This window comes from Haematobia irritans, chromosome 1, assembly GCF_050003625.1.
Source record: "Haematobia irritans isolate KBUSLIRL chromosome 1, ASM5000362v1, whole genome shotgun sequence".
NCBI classification, from domain to species: domain Eukaryota; kingdom Metazoa; phylum Arthropoda; class Insecta; order Diptera; family Muscidae; genus Haematobia; species Haematobia irritans.
Genome location: NC_134397.1, coordinates 255,329,759 through 255,349,101, shown reverse-complemented (window position 1 = coordinate 255,349,101; position 19,343 = coordinate 255,329,759). Strand labels below are relative to the sequence as shown.

General features: G+C 39.1%; 1 protein-coding gene across 1 annotated transcript in view; it reads right to left on the bottom strand.

The window, feature by feature from the left end:
- The window catches only part of Nha2 (Na[+]/H[+] hydrogen antiporter 2), a 328,883-nt gene extending 310,603 nt beyond the window's left edge, over positions 1-18,280 (bottom strand). Inside the window, exons 1-2 of the mRNA XM_075290150.1 lie at positions 17,783-18,280; positions 12,444-12,943 (exon numbers count right to left, since the gene is read on the bottom strand). Of these exons, the coding sequence (XP_075146265.1) occupies positions 12,444-12,837 (394 nt within the window). The 5' untranslated portion in view covers positions 12,838-12,943; positions 17,783-18,280. The remainder of the gene's footprint in view (positions 1-12,443; positions 12,944-17,782) is intronic.
- Between the last annotated feature and the right edge of the window lie 1,063 nt (positions 18,281-19,343).

The following is a 19,343-nucleotide window of genomic DNA, read 5'->3' as shown; positions in this document are numbered from 1 at the left end:
CGCCCGATTTACACTCATTTGCCCAAAGAGGCCAATTTTTAACTCCGATTTGGTTGAAATTTTGCACAGGGAGTAGAATTAGCATTGTAACTATGCGTGCCAAATTTGGTTGAAATCGGTTCAGATTTAGATATATCTCCCATATATAGCTTTCGCCCGATTTACACTCATATGACCACAGAGGCCAATTTTTAACCCCGATTTAGTTGAAATTTTGCACAGAGAGTAGAATTAGCATTGTTGCTATGCGTGCCAAATTTGGTTGAAATCGGTTCAGATTTAGATATAGCTCCCATATATATGTTTTTCTAATTTCGACAAAAATGGTCAAAATACCAACATTTTCCTTGTAAAATCGCCACTGCTTAGTCGAAAAGTTGTAAAAATGACTCTAATTTTCCTAAACTTCTAATACATATATATCGAGCGATAAATCATAAATAAACTTTTGCAAAGTTTCCTTAAAATTGCTTCAGATTTAAATGTTTCCCATATTTTTTCACTAACATTGTGTTCCACCCTAGTGCATTAGCCGACTTAAATTTTGAGTCTATAGATTTAGTAGAAGTCTATCTAATTCGGTCCAGATCGAGTTATATTTAAATATATGTATGTGGGACAAACCTTTATATATAGCACCCAACACATTTGACGGGTGTGATATGGTATCGAAAATTTAGATCTACAAAGTGGTGCAGGGTATAATATAGTCGGCCCCGCCCGACTTTAGACTTTCCTTACTTGTTTTTTCTATATAAAATTTTCTCAAGAAATTTTCTATAGAAAATTTTCTCAAAATTTTATCTTTATAGAACATTTTGCCAAAATTTTATTTTTGTATAAATTTTTCTCAAAATTTTATTTCTATAGGAAATCTTCTCAAAATTTTATTTTGTAGAACATTTTCTCAAAATTTTATTTCTATAGAAAATTTTCTCAAAATTTTATTTCTATAGAAAATTTTATTTCCATAGAAAATTTTCTCAAAATTTTATATCTATAGAAAATTTTGTCAAAATTTTATTTCTAAAGGACATTTGTGAAGTACCTCTTATCACAAATTCTACTAATCTACCAAACAGTAAAAAGTCTACCATTTTTGGTAGAGTTTTACCAACTGTGGCAACCGTGATTGGAATGCAAAATCATCATCAATGAATACTTGGAATACGGCAGGATCCGCTTAATATGCGAACTAGGACATGGCGGAATAAGAGGGAACGTGAAGGCGAGAAAGAACACAAGGAAATACACAAGGAGAGTTGGATGACAGTCGGGAGAACCATGCGAATAATGATCGGGTACCTAAAATGGATAGCACATCTGTATCGAATAGGGGCAGCAGAGGATGGTGCATGTAGGGCGTGTTTTGACAATGATGAGACCTTCGAACACTATCTTCTTCACTGCCCCACATTTACTAGGAAAAGAGTTAACTATCTCGATGAAGAAGTGATTCGAGACCTAGCCAAGCAACACAGAGTTCATGGATGGACAGAGGCAGAGAGTGCGAGACCTAGCCAAGCGACTACTAACTCAGGTGTATGTCCACTGATGTGAGACATGTTATTCTGAAGAACGATCTCTGTTGGGGCGATACCAAACATGGACCGATTCACATCATATTCGGCAAACCCTTTTACAGACCTAAATATGCCTTGGTATGTCTGTCGGCTCAAGAAGTTATATTGTTTATATGGGGGCAATACCAAATGTTGAATCTAGTTCAACAAGTTTATTATTTATTCAAATTATGAATTATTTATTTAAATTTATTATTGAATTATCTACTATATAAACGAACTATAGAATTGTAATGAATTATCTTTAAAACCAGCCAAACGGCAACCCTATTTTTTATCCATTCTACAACAATAGATTTGCTTAAATGAATTAAAATAAAGGGTGATTTGTTAAGAGCTTGATAACTTTTTTTTTAAAAAAAACGCATAAAATTTGCAAAATCTCATCGGTTCTTTATTTGAAACGTTAGATTGGTCCATGACATTTACTTTTTGAAGATAATTTCATTTAAATGTTGACCGCGGCTGCGTCTTAGGTGGTCCATTCGGAAAGTCCAATTTTGGGCAACTTTTTCGAGCATTTCGGCCGGAATAGCCCGAATTTCTTCGGAAATGTTGTCTTCCAAAGCTGGAATAGTTGCTGGCTTATTTCTGTAGACTTTAGACTTGACGTAGCCCCACAAAAAATAGTCTAAAGGCGTCAAATCGCATGATCTTGGTGGCCAACTTACCGGTCCATTTCTTGAGATGAATTGTTCTCCGAAGTTTTCCCTCAAAATGGCCATAGAATCGCGAGCTGTGTGGCATGTAGCGCCATCTTGTTGAAACCACATGTCAACCAAGTTCAGTTCTTCCATTTTTGGCAACAAAAAGTTTGTTAGCATCGAACGATAGCGATCGCCATTCACCGTAACGTTGCGTCCAACAGCATCTTTGAAAAAATACGGTCCAATGATTCCACCAGCGTACAAACCACACCAAACAGTGCATTTTTCGGGATGCATGGGCAGTTCTTGAACGGCTTCTGGTTGCTCTTCACTCCAAATGCGGCAATTTTGCTTATTTACGTAGCCATCGCTGAACAAAATTTGTCGATAAAAAAGCGGATTTTCTGCCAACTTTTCTAGGGCCCATTCACTGAAAATTCGACGTTGTGGCTCGTTAGTAAGTCTATTCATGATGAAATGTCAAAGCATACTGAGCATCTTTCTCTTTGACACCATGTCTGAAATCCCACGTGATCTGTCAAATACTAATGCATGAAAATCCTAACCTCAAAAGAATCACCCTTTAGTTGTCCTTTTCATTACTGAATTGTTTAACTAACATTGCTCTATTAGACTATTGTTAAAATTCTCAACTTCACTTGTACATCTTCATCGAAGACGGTAAGAAGCATCATCGAGAGCAACAGCAATAAATCTGTATACTGAATCTTGAAAACTGTTGTTTGTTTCTGTTTCTTTACTTTTTGGTTACTGGTCTTGGCTTCTACATTAACAACTCTGGGAGTTAACAAAAATTAACTACAGTCCACTTTTAGAAACTACTCTCACGTTTGTTCACCAAAATATGGACCAATACTTACTATTAAGAACTCATCGGGAGATCGGTATATATGAGGCTATACCAAAACATAATCATATTTACACAATTTAAGGACATTACATACTTCTTGATTTTTTAATAAACGCAAACCGCATAAAATTTGCGGTGTATAGATGATTAAGACGCCAAATCGGGGGATCGGTTTGTATGGGGGCTATATCAAAACCTGCATCGATAAATCCCAATTTCGCATTGTAGGCTGTTGTGAGATCACGCAGAGAAGAAACATGATTATCACAATCATATTCGAAGAGCAAAATAATATGATAGGAGCTGTTTTTGCGGCGACCATGTAAAATTTTCACCTCTAACCATGTTGGCTCAGTGAACATGGTTTTAAGAAAAATAAAATTGTCCTCATCTGAAATGTTATTATATTGAAAGAATTTTGTTTCCATTAAAAGACAATGGTCGCGATCTAAAATGTTATGGTATTCGTCAAAAATGTTTTTCTTCCAGATAAAAGAACATGGTCACAATCTAAAATGTTTTGATCTTTATGAAAAAACTTTTTTCGTCGTCGAAAAAAGGACGCCACTTGAGAAAAGAAAACACAAAATTAACTTTATTTATTTGTTTTTATTTATTTATGAACTAATTCATTGTTTATCTGTATTTATAATACAGATAAGCAAACATCACATATTTTTACGTACTCTATTTTGGTTCAATGTCAACAATAAGTACTTATTCCATATTTACTTCGTGCCCATCAAATGTACCAACGCAGACATCATATAACTGCAAATAAAAACAAATTATACCATATATCAAAATGCAGAACAAAAACAGGTACATGTATTCAATTACACTTTCCTTTTTTGTGTTCACACAAACCACGTGCCACTTCTGAATAAATAAATTAACACAAAACACAATAATTCCGTATTCTCCGTCCATTCCAAGAAACAATCAACACACGACTGACGCGCAAAATGAAAATCGTGTGTACCTGCTCATTGTTTTTATAAAATTATTTTCGCTGCAAAAAAGATAAAAAATTAAATGGTCACGAAAACAATGTACATGGTCTTTATGGCCATGTAATGGTTCTTGACATGTCTATACGTAACCTATAAAAATACTTTTTTCTCTGCAAAAAAGTAAACAATTTGAATGGTCAAGTACATAATTTTCCCGACCATGTAATGGTCTCAAATTCTATCATTTAAATAATAGAACATGTTTGCGACATTTGAGAACCATTTAAATGCTTGTTGTCAACATATATTTTTCTCCGCTCGAAAATTATTTTTACAAAGACCATATACATGGTTTTCGCGACAATTACATACTCTGGATCAGCATTAAGTGGATGCGGCAACCATGTCCAAACATGGTTTTTCTGTGCGTGATTACAATGGACAGACAGGCTGACGGATATGTTTTATCATCGTATTATACCCCCCCTCACCCCCCCCCCCCACCAGTATTTCACAATTGGACGGAGCTCTGGCATGTTGGGAGGGTTCTTGTCCTTGGGAACCACCTGCACGTTGTTGGCGGCGTACCACTCCATGGCCTTTTTACCGTAATGGCAAGATGCCAAATCCGGCCAAAACAGTATGGAACAACCGTGTTTCTTCAGGAAAGGCAGCAGACGTTTATTCAAACACTCTTTCACGTAAATTTCTTGGTTGACAGTTTAGGAAGCTATGAAAATGCTGCTTTTCAAGCCACAGGTACAGATGGCTTGCCAAACCAGATATTTCTTTGCGAACTTTGACAGTTTTATGTGCTTGAAAATATCTGCTACCTTTCCCCTTCCTTTTGCCGTATAAAACTCCTGTCCCGGAAGCTGCTTGTAGTCAGCTTTGTCGTAGGTTTCGTCGTCCATTACCACGCAGCCAAACTTCGTCAGCATCGTCGTGTACAGCCTCCGGGATCGCGCTTTGGCCGCCGTATTTTGTTTATCATCGCGATTTGGAGTCACTAGCTTCTTGTAAGTCGATAGTCCGCTCGTTTTTTGGCTCGATGCACGGTTGTAGACGATACACCCAGCTTATTTGCGGCATCTCGGAGAGAGAGGTTAGGGTTTCGCTTGAAACTACCGGCAACTCTCTTTGTCGTCTCAGCGGCCTCCGGTTTTCGATTTCCCCCCGATCCAGACTTCCTGGCAGTCGACAAACGGTCCCCAAACACTTTAATTACATTTGTAACGGTTGATTTGGCAACTTTTAGCGATTTTGCCAGCTTTGCGTGCGAGTAGCTCGGATTTTCGCGATGCGCGAGCAAAATTTTGTTACGCAGCTCTTCTTGCTTGGACGGCATTTTGACAACTGAAGAGTGAATTCCAAAATCAAAATAGAAGCAACATTCTACACACACAAACCTTCAAAATGAGGGGTGTTCAGGTTTTTTAAATGCAAAATTGAAAGAAATACGTCAAGTTTATATTGACCAAATTTCTACCGTATCACCCTTTATTATGTCCCCATTAACTTTGTATGAAGATCGGCTTAAAAAATATAGAGATTTACTTGTTGTACATATCAGGCATCTTGTCTCAATTATTTTCTAAAGATTGAAAGGGGATTGTTGCAAATTGTATAGTGCGCCGTCCAGACTATAAGTTTATCCGGACGGAATGTTTGTGTTTAAAAATAATCTTACATATGACCCATCGTTACGAATTGTCGGCGATGTCTAAATATTCGATAAATTTGTTATCGATACCATTAATAAGCAGCAGTATCGATTATGCCATCAGACTTTGCATATAGTGTGGCCAACATCTGGGATATGTTCGACACGAGCACTGTCCTCCGGATAAACTTATAGTCTGGACGGCGCATTACTCCAGACTACAAATCTCTTGGGATTGTGATTTAAAAATTTTCGATTTAAGTTGGTCTACAAATCATCATCAACACAAACAAACAACACCCCTTTATCCGGTCCCAAAAGGATGTTGCTGCAATGCATTTTTCAGTTGACGAACTTACATAGAAAAGAAAAAAAGGCTTTACTAACAACAACATCACCAACAATGATGATCACGACGACAACGTCGAGGAAAATGACTACAATAAAATTTAAGCTGGTAAAAATCTGCATATTTTCTGATTCGCATATTCAGCATAGTTTTCAGCGAAAACAGCAGATTTAAATGGAAACAGACAACAGGCTATGCATGGATAGATGGATGGGAACATGGCCAGCATCCGCATCATATGAAGAACAAAATAAAAATTTTGAACGATAAAATAAAGAAAAAACGGTTGTTAACTTTGATGGAATATTGATATATTCAATTAAGATTTTTTAGTTCATTACAATAAAATTGAGATTTTTTTTTTTAAAAGTAGGCAACAAAAATAACATGGACATAGGATCGTGAAAATTTTTTCTCCAAAAACTCAATAGTTCAACTCATCTTAAATTACGAATTCAATGTCAACGGCGAAACTTGTTGAACTTTTCACCCATTCAAGAAGAAATAAATATTGGATTACCTCTAAAAGCTTTTACCTTTCGTTCAAGCGAAATTCGTTGGAAATTTCTCAACAAGACTTTTATATGTAGGTCAGTGAGTTTTCAAGTGTCTTCGAATACAACAACGAAATAGAGATCTGCAAGTGCAAGTTCTACATCTATGCCATACGTGAATGAATGAGCTGTAAGGACTTATTTTACTCGGGATTGTTACAGTTAAGAAAGAAATGGCAAAGAGTCCTTCTGCACCACTACAAACACACCACTACAAAATGCAAACATAACATTGAAGAAGGACTCTTGAACATGCAGTAATCCATGGTACCTGTAAGTTTAACCACAAATTTGCAACCAAAGAAAAATTACTTAACCCTTTTTTTCTCGTCGGAGAGATTCCAAACCGCCCCTAGCGAAGAAAGTTTTGTTTGCCCAAGCTGTTGTGTGGGTTTCGATGTCACTATGATGCAACCGCCAACCAAGACTCAGAGTATTATTGTAACACGGAGGAAAAATAATGGGAAAGGAATACAAAAGATTGACATTTCGGGATTGGGGAACCCTAGTGTAGCAATCTACCAATTGACAGAACTACCGTAAGTGTGTAAATATAACCATAGCGATGGGCTTCTCATCTAATGGGAAGCCAAAAAATCCGCTAAGGAATACTGTGACGGCTAGCGATGTCACGGTTCCGGCCGGAACCAGATTGACTACAATTCGCACTTCACAAACAGTACCGGCCTAAAATCGTTGCGGGAGTATAGTCATAGTGACTACGTGGCAGGATGCTGTGCCAAGGACAATAGCAATGGATCGTCCGACTACATGATCCCCACGACATCTCCCGCACAACAATATTCTCCGTCGTAACATCTAACATCGAATATTGTTGGATCAGTTTGGGAAAGTGTGTATCGGGGTTGGCCTGTCACAAACTGTGATTTTTGCGACATACATTTGCGACGGTATAATACGTATGTCGCAAAAGTCGTAAACCTACTATAGAAAACCAAATTTTGAATAGAAGAAATCCTGAACTTTTTTTAATTTAGTTTGGCAGCATTCGTTGTGAGTTTCTCCAGAAATTTGTGAAAGTTTTCCCATGGTCAAACCTATTTTCTTAGGTGGTATCGAAATTCCCGTTGGTGAGTGTGCAAAATACCTTGGGGTTATATTGGACAGGAGACTGAACTTAAAGCTAAGAAAGGACGAGAAAATCCACGGTTACCCTCTACTCGTGCAAAAGGCAATAGGGAAAATGTGGGGACTAAAACCGAAAATTGTGAACATTCCTAAGAATTGAAACTTCTTCGCACATACCATCGTCTTGGATATCATCGAATTCGCTGCCTAACTGACGCGACTAAAGTATTTTCCGTTAGCGACTTTTGTTACTTTTTCTACATTTACGACGCGTATGTGACGTTTACGACGTTTACAACTTTGCGACAGTCGCAAACCTAAAAAAGTTTGATACAGACCATCTCTGGTATGTATTTTTAATTGTAACGGGCTCAAGGGTAAGATTAGTGAGATTGTATGAATCGGAAGCGAATCAGGATGTGAAGCTGAATGTCGTCTGTAGCTTGCGTCATTGTAGTGGATACAATGCGCTACGTAAGGTTCGCACAAGGAATTGAGATGGAAACCGGACTTTCATATTGCACCATTGCGTGCAGTATAAACCTAGCTGGCTTGTGCCAGACGCTAGCAACCCCGAGATGCTCCACTCATTGAGTAGCAGTTGTATGGGCATAACCGACTGGTACTTGGAGACTTTAATGCCCACCATGAACTTTGACAATCTCTCGTGGGTAATGAGCAGAGAGGCATAGAAAATTGATGGCTCCACATGGTCGACGAAGAGGGCTCCTCGAGGTTTGTGGGAGATTGCAACAGTTCGCCAGATATTTCCTTAGCGTCGACTAGTCTGATAAATGACGTGTCCCGACAGCCCATCATTTCACTGGGAATCAAACTACGTCCCCATAGGTTACGTTAGGTGGCAGCCCGATGTATCAGGCTCACTTAGACTATTCAGTCCATTGTGATACCACATTGGTGAACTTCTCTCTTATCACTGAGTGCTGTCCGATTCCATGTTAAGGTCAATGACAAGGGCACTCCTTTTTATAGCCGTGTTCGAACGGCGTTCCACATTGCAGTGAAACCAATTAGAGAAGCTTTGAAACCCTCAGAAATGTCACCAGCATTACTGAGGTGGGATAATCCACCGCTGAAAAACTCTTTGGTGTTCGGTCGTCCTATGTTTCAGGCTCACTTAGACTATTCAGTCCATTGTGATACCACAGCGGTGAACTTCTCTCTCGCTCGGCTCTCGCTTCATATCCGCTGGTCGAATTGCTCAGGTGAGACCCAACTTCCTAGCAGAAGCAGTGGAATTCGCGGACGAGCGTGATAAACGCCACCGTCCCTAACAGCAGGAAACTGAATCAAGAGATTAGTAAGACAGTGTACGAGCACAATGTTCGGTCAGACCGTTCAGTCCATTGTGATACCACAGTGGTATATTGTCATTGAGTTCTGACCGATTCCACTTGAAGTGTCACCAGCATTACGACGAACACAAGCGAAACACATGGTTAAAGCACCGGAAGTAATTTAATCTAGGCACAGGCGCAGGTACGTTGTGATCAACAGTGAGAGCCGTCTCGAACCCCACGACATGGCCGAATGGGATCTCAGTCATGTTTGGCGATATGATGATGACTGATCCAAAGAGATGCATGAGATTTCCCTAATGACAGTTTTGCGACCACCCCGAGAGTGATAGAACGAAAAGGACAGCCATTCTTCGCATTCACTCCACAGCCATTCTTAGCATTCACTCCACAATTTACCGAAGCCCAAGTTACCAATGTCCTCAACAGAACAAAACCATATAAGGCGATGGGCCACGACGGAATTTCTGTGCTAAAGCTAAAGCATCTGAGAGAGCCCTCTTGAACCCTACTACATGGGACGAGGGGATCTTTGCAACCTTGGACGATGTGACGGTGACTGATTTAAGAGATGCACGAGATGTTTTCAACCGACAGTATGTCGACCATCCCGAAAGTGATCGAGTGAAAAGGAGAACTGTTCGTCGCATTGGTGGTCTCCGAGCCAGCGACACTCCACAATTTACCCCAGCCCAAAATTTCAATGTCATCAACAGAGCAAAACCATTCAAGGTGCTCGGAATTTTCTAATGCTGAAGCATCTGTGAATAGTGGTACTTGAGTACTTAACCAATTTGTCCTTGGAATCGCTCATTGTATCCAATGTCTTGAAAATCGGTAGGTTGATTCTACTACCGAGGCCAGGAAGCAAAAGACTCGAGCAAGGGTGAATCATGAATACCTATCTCCCTTCTCTCACCCATAGTTAAGACACTTGAGGCAATGCTCCTCTCCAGCCAGATGGAGAATTTTCCAGATGTCAAGCATCAACATGGATCCCGTAAAATGCACAGCACGACAAGAGATTTGCATGTCATTCTAGCATACATAAATATATAATCCAGCCCAAGCCGTGTTGTAGAATGGTCCACGTGGTACTTGACATACGGAAGGAATTCGATACGATCTGTCTTGCCAGACTTTTCGAGGACATCGAAAACACATCCCTACCGGCAGAATCCTCGAGATTTGTGGGAGATTGCAACAGTTCGCCAGATATTTCCTTAGCGTCGACTGGTCTGATAAATGACGTGTCCCGACAGCCCATTATTTCACTGGGAATAAAACTACCTCCCTATAATTCTCACAATTAACCGATCATCCGATTTCTCTGTCATCAACAGAGCAAAAATATCCAAGGTGCTCGGTATTTTTAATGCTGAAGCATCGGTGAATACTGGGACTTGAGTACTTCACCAACTTGTTCTTGGAACAACGACACGACAAGAGATTTGCATGTCATTCTAGCATACATAAATACATAATCCAGCCCAAGCCGTGTCGTAGAATGGTCCTCGTGGTACTTGATATACGGAAGGAATTCGATACGATCTGCCCTGCCAGACTCTTTGAGGACATCGAAAACACATCCTTACCGGCAGAAACCTCGAGATTTGTGGGAGATTGCAACAGTCCGCCAGATATTTCCTTAGCGTCGACTGGTCTGATAAATGTCGTGTCCCGACAACCCATAATTTCACTGGGAATCAAACTACCTCCCCATAATTCTCACGATTAACCGATCATCCGATTTCATAACATATGAATAACGAACTTTTATCAACGAAAAGAAAGTCACATGGTTAGATTAACTGAAGCTATATATCCTACACCATAACGGTCAACAGTGAGAGCACTCTCTAATCCCACTATATGGGGATAGGCGATATTCAATACGTTTGGCGATGTAACGGTGACTAATTCGAAGGGATGCGAGAGATTTATCAACCGAAAGTGAATGGAGTGAAACGGAAAGCCATTTCTGGGCTAATGCCGGGAGAGCCCTCACGAACCCTACTATATGGGACGAGGGGATCTCTGTCATCTATATCGATGTGACAATGACTGATACAAAGAGATGCACGAGATTTTTCAACCGTTAGTTTGTCGACCATCCCGAGAGTGATAGAGCGAAAAGGAGAACCTTCGTCGCATTGGTGGTCTCCGAGCCAGCGACACTCCACAATTTACCCCAGGCCAATATTTCAATGTCATCAACAGAGCAAAACCATCCAAGGTGTTCGGAATTTCTAATGCTGAAGCATTTGTGAATACTGGGACTTGAGTACTTCACCAATTTGTTCTTGGAATCGTTCATTGTATCCAATGTCTGGAAAATCGGTAGGTTGATTCTACTACCGAGGCCAGGAAGCAAAAGACTCGAGCGAGAGTGAATCATGAAGACCGATCTCCCTTCTCCCACCAATAGCTAAGACACTTGAGGCAATATTCCTCTCCAGCCAGGTGGAGAATTTTCCAGATGTCTAGCATCAACATGGATCGCGTAAAGTGCGCAGCACGACAAGAGATTTGCATGTCATTCTAGCATACATAAATAGAGGGCTCATCCAGCCCAAGCCATGTCGTAGAATGGTCCTCGTGGTACTTGACATACGGAAGGAATTCGATACGATCTGACTTGCCAGACTCTTCGAAGACATCGAAAATACATCCCTACCGGCAGAAACCAAACATTGGGGATTTATTTATCTTAGCGGGCGCCAGTCGTACGAGGAATGTAAAGACAAGAAATCAAGGCCTCGAAGAGTGAAACAGGGAGTTCCTCAGCCACACTATTCACTACATGGACGACAGAAATACGCAGGCAGTTCAATGTCAGAGTCGCTGGCGAAACAATGCCGACTATAAACTATTCCAAGATTCTAGAGGTCACATTCAAAAGCCAAGTCCAAGTAGTCTCCCACGCCACTTCAAATTGTCTGAAGCTCCGCGGTAGAAAAAAGTCCCTCAAGTCGTTTGCCGACAGAACTTTGGGTATGGACAAAGGAACCTTGTTGACTACTTAGGCCTTATAAGTAGTCAACAAGGTCCGAAGTTCTGCGGACAAACGACTTGAGGGCCTTCTTTTGGCCAGTCAGTGGTAGAACTATTCAGCACCAGTGAGGACACCTCCGAGGGTGATTTGTAACCAGTATTCACCGAATGTCTTCTTTGTAATGAAACATCTCAAATCTGTTGGTAGGGTTGATCACTGAGCTCAATATAAAATTGGGCAGCACTCATTGATGATATAGAAGTCCATCACTTGTGGTATCACAATCAACAAAATAGTTTTCATGGGCTTAAAGTTACGGATCCTATACCTAACATAATTTATTAGGGTTGGTTTACAATCTCAAAAGTTCCACAACTACACTTTCATAAGATTACAATTATTTTGTTCAGTGTACCTTACCTTGGTCGTGTTTCATTTGATCATCTGGGTGGAAATTAACACGTGCTACTATGCCACTGTTTGTTGTTGGCACTTGTTGCCGTGCTTGTTGTTGTTGTTGTTGCTCTTTGCTACGATATTGCTGATGCGGCGGTTGCAATTGGTGGTGTTGCACTTGACCGCCAAGCAAGTGTTCCTTTTCATTTGCCTCCAATTGTTCATCGTCCTGAATTGGGAATTTGGCCTTGCCAACCACCGTTGTTATGCTTTCTTTCATTCTTTGTGGCTGTTGCCGATGTTGCTCTGCATTTTTAATTTGTTCGAGTGAGATTTGATTTGGTTGTTGAGTCTGTGAGAGGGTGTTGTCGTCATCGTCGCCATCATCGGCATACTTTAATTCTGTTGTAGGTCTCATGAAGACGGCTGTTTTAGAAGATTCCCACTAATTTAAGTCGTGTTCAGTTGTAATGTCTTGTTGTTGATAATGATGTTGATGTGGAGTGTTGATTGTCTATAGTATCCTGGAAATAAAGTATTTTAAATTATTTAAATTTTGTTAGACAACATATGATTGAAAAGTTCGAGCAACTCGTTTTCTGGTTTTTTGCCTTTTAGATATTGATACCTTAACATCTGTCATTCTGGCATAAAGAAGGAATCCTTAGAAAAGGAATCATAAATTTCTCGTGCAAGAAAATTCGATGAATTAAATCGGGAAGTAAAATCAAAAAACTTACTTCTTGGTCAAACAGGGAAATCGGTTTATATTGTGGGTATTCCAAAAGATGGACCAATTCACATAATAATTGGCATACTTATGGACCTAAATACCCCTTACATTTCCAGTTCGACATTTTGGATAAAGATTGCGGTGCTATTTTGGGGTCATACCAAAACTTCACACATTCGACATATTTACTTGTGATCCTAAAATAGCTCTAGATTTCCAAATTTCGGGGAAATTTTATAAAAAAAAATGGTTTCCTAGAAGCCCAAGAAGTCAAATCGGGAGATCCACTACCATAGAATGGTGACGGGGGTATAATAAGTTTGTCATTCCGTTTGTAACACATCGAAATATCGATTTCCGACTATATAAAGTATATAAAATCTTGATCAGGGAGAAATTCTAAGACGATATAACCATGTCCGTCTGTCTGGATATGTTGTTGTTGTAATCACGCTACAGTCATCAATAATGAAGCATCGTACTGAAATTTTGCACAAAATCGTCTTTTGTCTGCAGGCAGGTCAAGTTAGAAGATGTGCTATATCGGTCCAGGTTTTGATATAGTCCCCATATAAACCGCACTGATCATAAAAATTTCTTGAAAATTAATGTTAAATTTCCAGATTTTACTTCTCGTAGTCATTTTAATAATGTGGCTGAAAACCTACAGATTTAAGACTTCATATCAAGGCGTCATTTCATCATTTTTGTGCATACTTACAAGAGATGTTAATAATTCCTCTAAATATCAAACAAAAATGGTTCTTATAAGTTCAGAATCTGATATAGTCTACATAGGTAAAATCTTTAATCTTCGGGAAGTGTACTAGTTGAACTGATCTGCTAGGGAGAATATTTGTCAAACCCCCTTAAAAGGAAACTATAATATTTGATTCATGGTGGTGGGTATTTAAGATTAGGCCCGGCCGAAGTTATCCGATTTTAATGGTCATTGTACGGTAAAAGTGAAGCGAGGAACCTCATTTTTATTACATTCTTGCACCCTCAACAAAAATCGCTTCTCTAACATATGTTCCAGGAAGCTCTAACATATGTTTGCAGGAAGCACATATATTATTGGATATTGCCGAAACATTATTATATTTGTTTTATGTGAACATATTATATGTTTGGAAGCATTTTGAGCCCAAAAATATTATATACTTGGAAGAATTTTCTCCCCAAGGAGATTGTGCTCATTCCCTCACATAATTTTCACTTCCACGAAATTTTTAGTTCTCGGCACCTTTTTCTGTAATACAAATAATGTTGAAGAAGTTATTCAATTTTATTATTTTTTTTTTAAATTTTACCTTTCGCCTGGACAGAGAATTGAACCGGGAAACATGCAATTTGTAAGCCAACACACTACCATTGGGCTACGTAGCTGTTATAGTCACCAATAGACAATTATCGTTATAAGTTACATTTATATAGCATAGCTTGCAACGCCCACGAGCCCATGCAAACATAACATTATTTAACACAAACATACATTTGTAGGCCACGTGGAGTAGTGGTTAGCATACGTTCCGATTTCTTTTAACGAACCAAGAAAAAAATTTTGCCCATAATGCCAAAATGATAAACAAAACACATGTCCACACATACATAAAATGCTGCTCTCAAGGCGAAAACACATGCTGTTTTTTTTTATACCCTCCACCATAGGATGGGGGGTATATTAACTTTGTCATTCCGTTTGTAACACATCGAAATATTGTTCTAAGACCCCATAAAGTATATATATTCTGGGTCGTGGTGAAATTCTGAGTCGATCTGAGCATGTCCGTCCGTCCGTCCGTCCGTCCGTCCGTCTGTTGAAATCACGCTAACTTCCGAACGAAACAAGCTATCGACTTGAAACTTGGCACAAGTAGTTGTTATTGATGTAGGTCGGATGGTATTGCAAATGGGCCATATCGGTCCACTTTTACGTATAGCCCCCATATAAACGGACCCCCAAATTTGGCTTGCGAGGCCTCTAAGAGAAGCAAATTTCATCCGATCCGGCTGAAATTTGGTACATGGTGTTAATATATGGTCTCTAACAATCATGCAAAAATTGGTCCACATCGGTCCATAATTATATATAGCCCCCATATAAACCGATCCCCCGATTTGGCTTGCGAGGCCTCTAAGAGAAGCAAGTTTCATCCGATCCGGCTGAAATTTGGTACATGGTGTTAGTATATGGTCTCTAACAATCATGCAAAAATTGGTCCACATCGGTCCATAATTATATATAGCCCCCATATAAACCGATCCCCCGATTTGGCTTGCGAGGCCTCTAAGAGAAGCAAATTTCATCCGATCCGGTACACGGTGTTAGTATATGGTCTCTAACAACCATGCACAAATTGGTCCACATCGGTCCATAATTATATATAGCCCCCATATAAACCGATCACCAGATTTGACCTCCGGAGCCTCTTGGAAGACCAAAATTCATCTGATTCAGTTGAAATTTGGTACGTGGTGTTAATATATGGCCTCAAACTCCCATGCAAAAATTGGTCGAAATCGGTCCATAATTATATATAGCCCCCATATAAACCGATCCCCAGATTTGACCTCCGGAGCCCCTTGGAAGAGCAAACTTCATCCGATTCGGTTGAAATTTGGTACGTGATGTTAGTATATGGTATCCAACAACCATGCAGGAATTTGTTCATATCAGTCCATAATTATATATAGCACCCATATAAACCGATCCCCAGATTTGACCTCCGGTGCCTTTTGGAGTAGCAAATTCCATCCGATCTGGTTGAAATTTTGTACGTGGTGGTAGTATATGATATTTAACAACCATGCCAAAAGTGGTCCATATCAGTCCATAATCATATATAGCCCCCATATAAACCGATCCCGAGATTTGGTTTTGGAGCCTCTTGGAGGAGCAAATTTCATCCGAGTTAGTTGAAATTTGGTACATTGTGCTAGTATATGGCCGTTAACAACCATGCGTAACTAGGTGCATATCGGTCTATAGTTATATATAGCCCTCAGATTAATCGATCCCCAATCACACAAAAATTGGTCCATATCAATAATTGTATATAGCCCCCATACAAGCGACCCCCATATTGCAATTCTGGCTCCCTACGTACCGTGCAAAAGTCCATATCGATTCGTAATTATTTGTAGACTTACCTACACATACTTTTTTGTCTAATGTATACCACGTATGGAATAACACACAATTTAGAAAACGAATTAAGATACCACAACCCAAGTAATTCGATTGACGCAATCCATGGTGAAGGGTACATAAGATTCGGCCTGGCCGAACTTACGGCCGTTTATACTTGTTTTTTTTTCAAATGTCTATTCTCTTGGTTCCGAATTACTCTTTACTCCGAATAATCATTCTAATATTTAAATTAAATAATTTTTAGACTTATCATAAAACAGTTTTTCGAAACAACATACAAGCGGTTTCACAGAAATTGCACTCTTTTCATTCTCTCCTTGTGTTATGTTGATATCTTTCGTCAACCCTCCCGGTTTCCATCTCTATTTCTTTCTCTATACTCTCTCTCCCTGTCGCTCTCTGAATAAAATATCACAACATATATATGTTTACTCGAAATTTGTAAATTTATATGTTTACATTCACACACATTATTTTTATAAAAAATTCATGCCCCAAACATAATATATTCTAACATATTATCATATTAACATTTAGTGTTACTTTAGGAACATTACATGTTTGCACTTAAATATATTGTGTTTAAAAATTGTGCCCGAAACACATTTTGATTATATCGGAACATATGAAAAACATAGTTTTCTAACAGTGTGGTTGGCACGTTTTGAGATGCTGAATTCTGTTAGAATGTCCATATTTTGCAGTCGAGATATTTTGCCACCCAAATTTTCAATGCCGTTTTAGTATATTTTACCGATAATATTCGGCATTAAGTTTAACAGTCACTTGTGCTTTTCCACCAAGATATAAAGCTATCACATCATCATTTCTGAATTCCATCAGGAATAACTTTATTTCTGAATGCAATAGATTAAAATGGTTTTGTAAGCTTGTAAACAATGCAATGGACTGTCACTGGAATATATCAGTTATCAGACGAGCGGTTTAGAAATGATAGCAACCTAAAATTGGTTGCAATACATATCGGCCACAATGCAGATAACTACAAGAAAGCTATCAACTACGCTTTTGATTTGTCCAACAACTTTGTTGACTGACATACTCGTAACACAGTTATGCCAGGCAACAATTGTTTGAGCTAAAAAATCCATTGCTTAAATTCTAATAGTATATGGGATCGAATCATACGGTTGGCCAAAAAAAGTTCTCTGTGTGTGCTTACATTAATATTTTCTGATTTTGTTTTTTAACGGTTGAGGGATTCCCGAGTTCATCTATCGAAATATGGCATTTAAATCCACCTGTAATTGATGTCGATTATATTGTCAGACATAAAAATAACCGGTTATGGGTTATCTAAGTTAACAGATCATTTCTACGCGGCGATACTGATAACATAAAAACCGCCAAACAATCAATCATATGATGATCAAGGTATGTATGTATGTCTCCCCAAAATCATCAGTCTACTCAATGTCCACTCATATGTTTCTTTTGTAAGGTTGAGATACTTACGATTACTCAGTTACTTGGTCGAAAAACAAAAACAACACGCACGCACTTGACAATATAGTATTTCTCTCGTATGTGCAGAGCTAACATTCAATAAAGAGACACAAAATTCGCGTTGTTGACTCTGCTGGTAATGTGCTACTACACTATGACGATACAACAATGACGTCTATAGACACTTTGAATGCGGCAGGCAGTAACACTTTTTTTCTCTTCGTCACTTTACAGCTGAGTTTTTTGTTTGTGTTTTTCAAGTTAAACAACCAGAGTCTTTATTCCGTCATTCACAGGGCCCATAAAAACGTGTAGCTACTATTTACAATACTCGCGAGATAATCACGTTCTATTAAACCGGTATTTTAGATATGATTGAAAACCAAAACAAACTACTTCAGTATTTATTTGGCATTTAGAATTTCACATCGTATATCAAAACGCGTATGCTCTTCGATTAACTTTAATTGAAAACTAATTGACAGAGAAGCGAAAACAAAACTATTCACCATTCCATACAAAAATGCTTAAGTCTTTTGCATGGGGCTGGTTTTGTGGTGGTGTTGTTGGTGGTGGCAGTATTCTTTATCGCCTCGTTTGTTATTAACATGCCCTGTGTGGATCATGAATTGAGTGGTTTATTTGAGTCCAACAAAAAAATTTCACTCATTAGAGATGAGACATCGTTGTGAAAATATTTGTGGTGAGCATGGTGATATTCACCATAGAATATTGTTGTTTCCCACCATGAAGACGAATAAATCCTTCAATCCCATATAAAAAGAAGGGATTCTGCAGAATTGATAATTAAAATTAAAGGGTGATACGGTCAAAATTTGGTCAAGGGAAAACGCGTGTAAATCGGTGAAATCGTTTATTTAAAAAATCAAATTAAATTTCTTTTTCAAGTTCAATTAGTATAAAATTCAGGAAAAATATTCAGTTAGGCTTTCGCTTTTCCAAATCCGAATTGCTGGCTCTCACGCTTGACACCTGCCATCAGATTTTGTACAGCCACCTTGTCCACCTTCTTCGCCGCAGAAAGTCATTTGCATTGAACTGCTGCTCGTCCTTAGCAGTTTTTTTGGTCTTCTTTAGGTTCCGCTTGACAATAGCCCAGTATTTGTCAATTGGGCGGAGCTCTGGTGTGTTGGCAGGGTTCTTGTCTTTGGGAACCACCTGCACGTTGTTGGCGGCGTACCACTCCATGGCCTTTTTACGGTAATGGCAAGATGTCAAATCCGGCCAAAACATTACGGAACAACCGTGTTTCTTCAGGAAAGGCAGCAGACAAACACCCTTTCACGTAAATTTCTTGGTTGACAGTCCCGAAAGCTATGAAAATGCTGCTTTTCAAGCCACAGGTAGAGATGGCTTGCCAAACCATATATTTCTTTGCGAACTTTGACAGTCTTATGTGCTTGAAAATATCTGCTACCTTTCCCCTTCCTTTTGCCGTATAGAACTCCTGTTCCGGAAGCTGCTTGTAGTCGGCTTTGACGTAGGTTTCGTCGTCCATTACCACGCAGTCAAACTTCGTTAGCATCGTCGTGTACAGCCTCCGGGATCG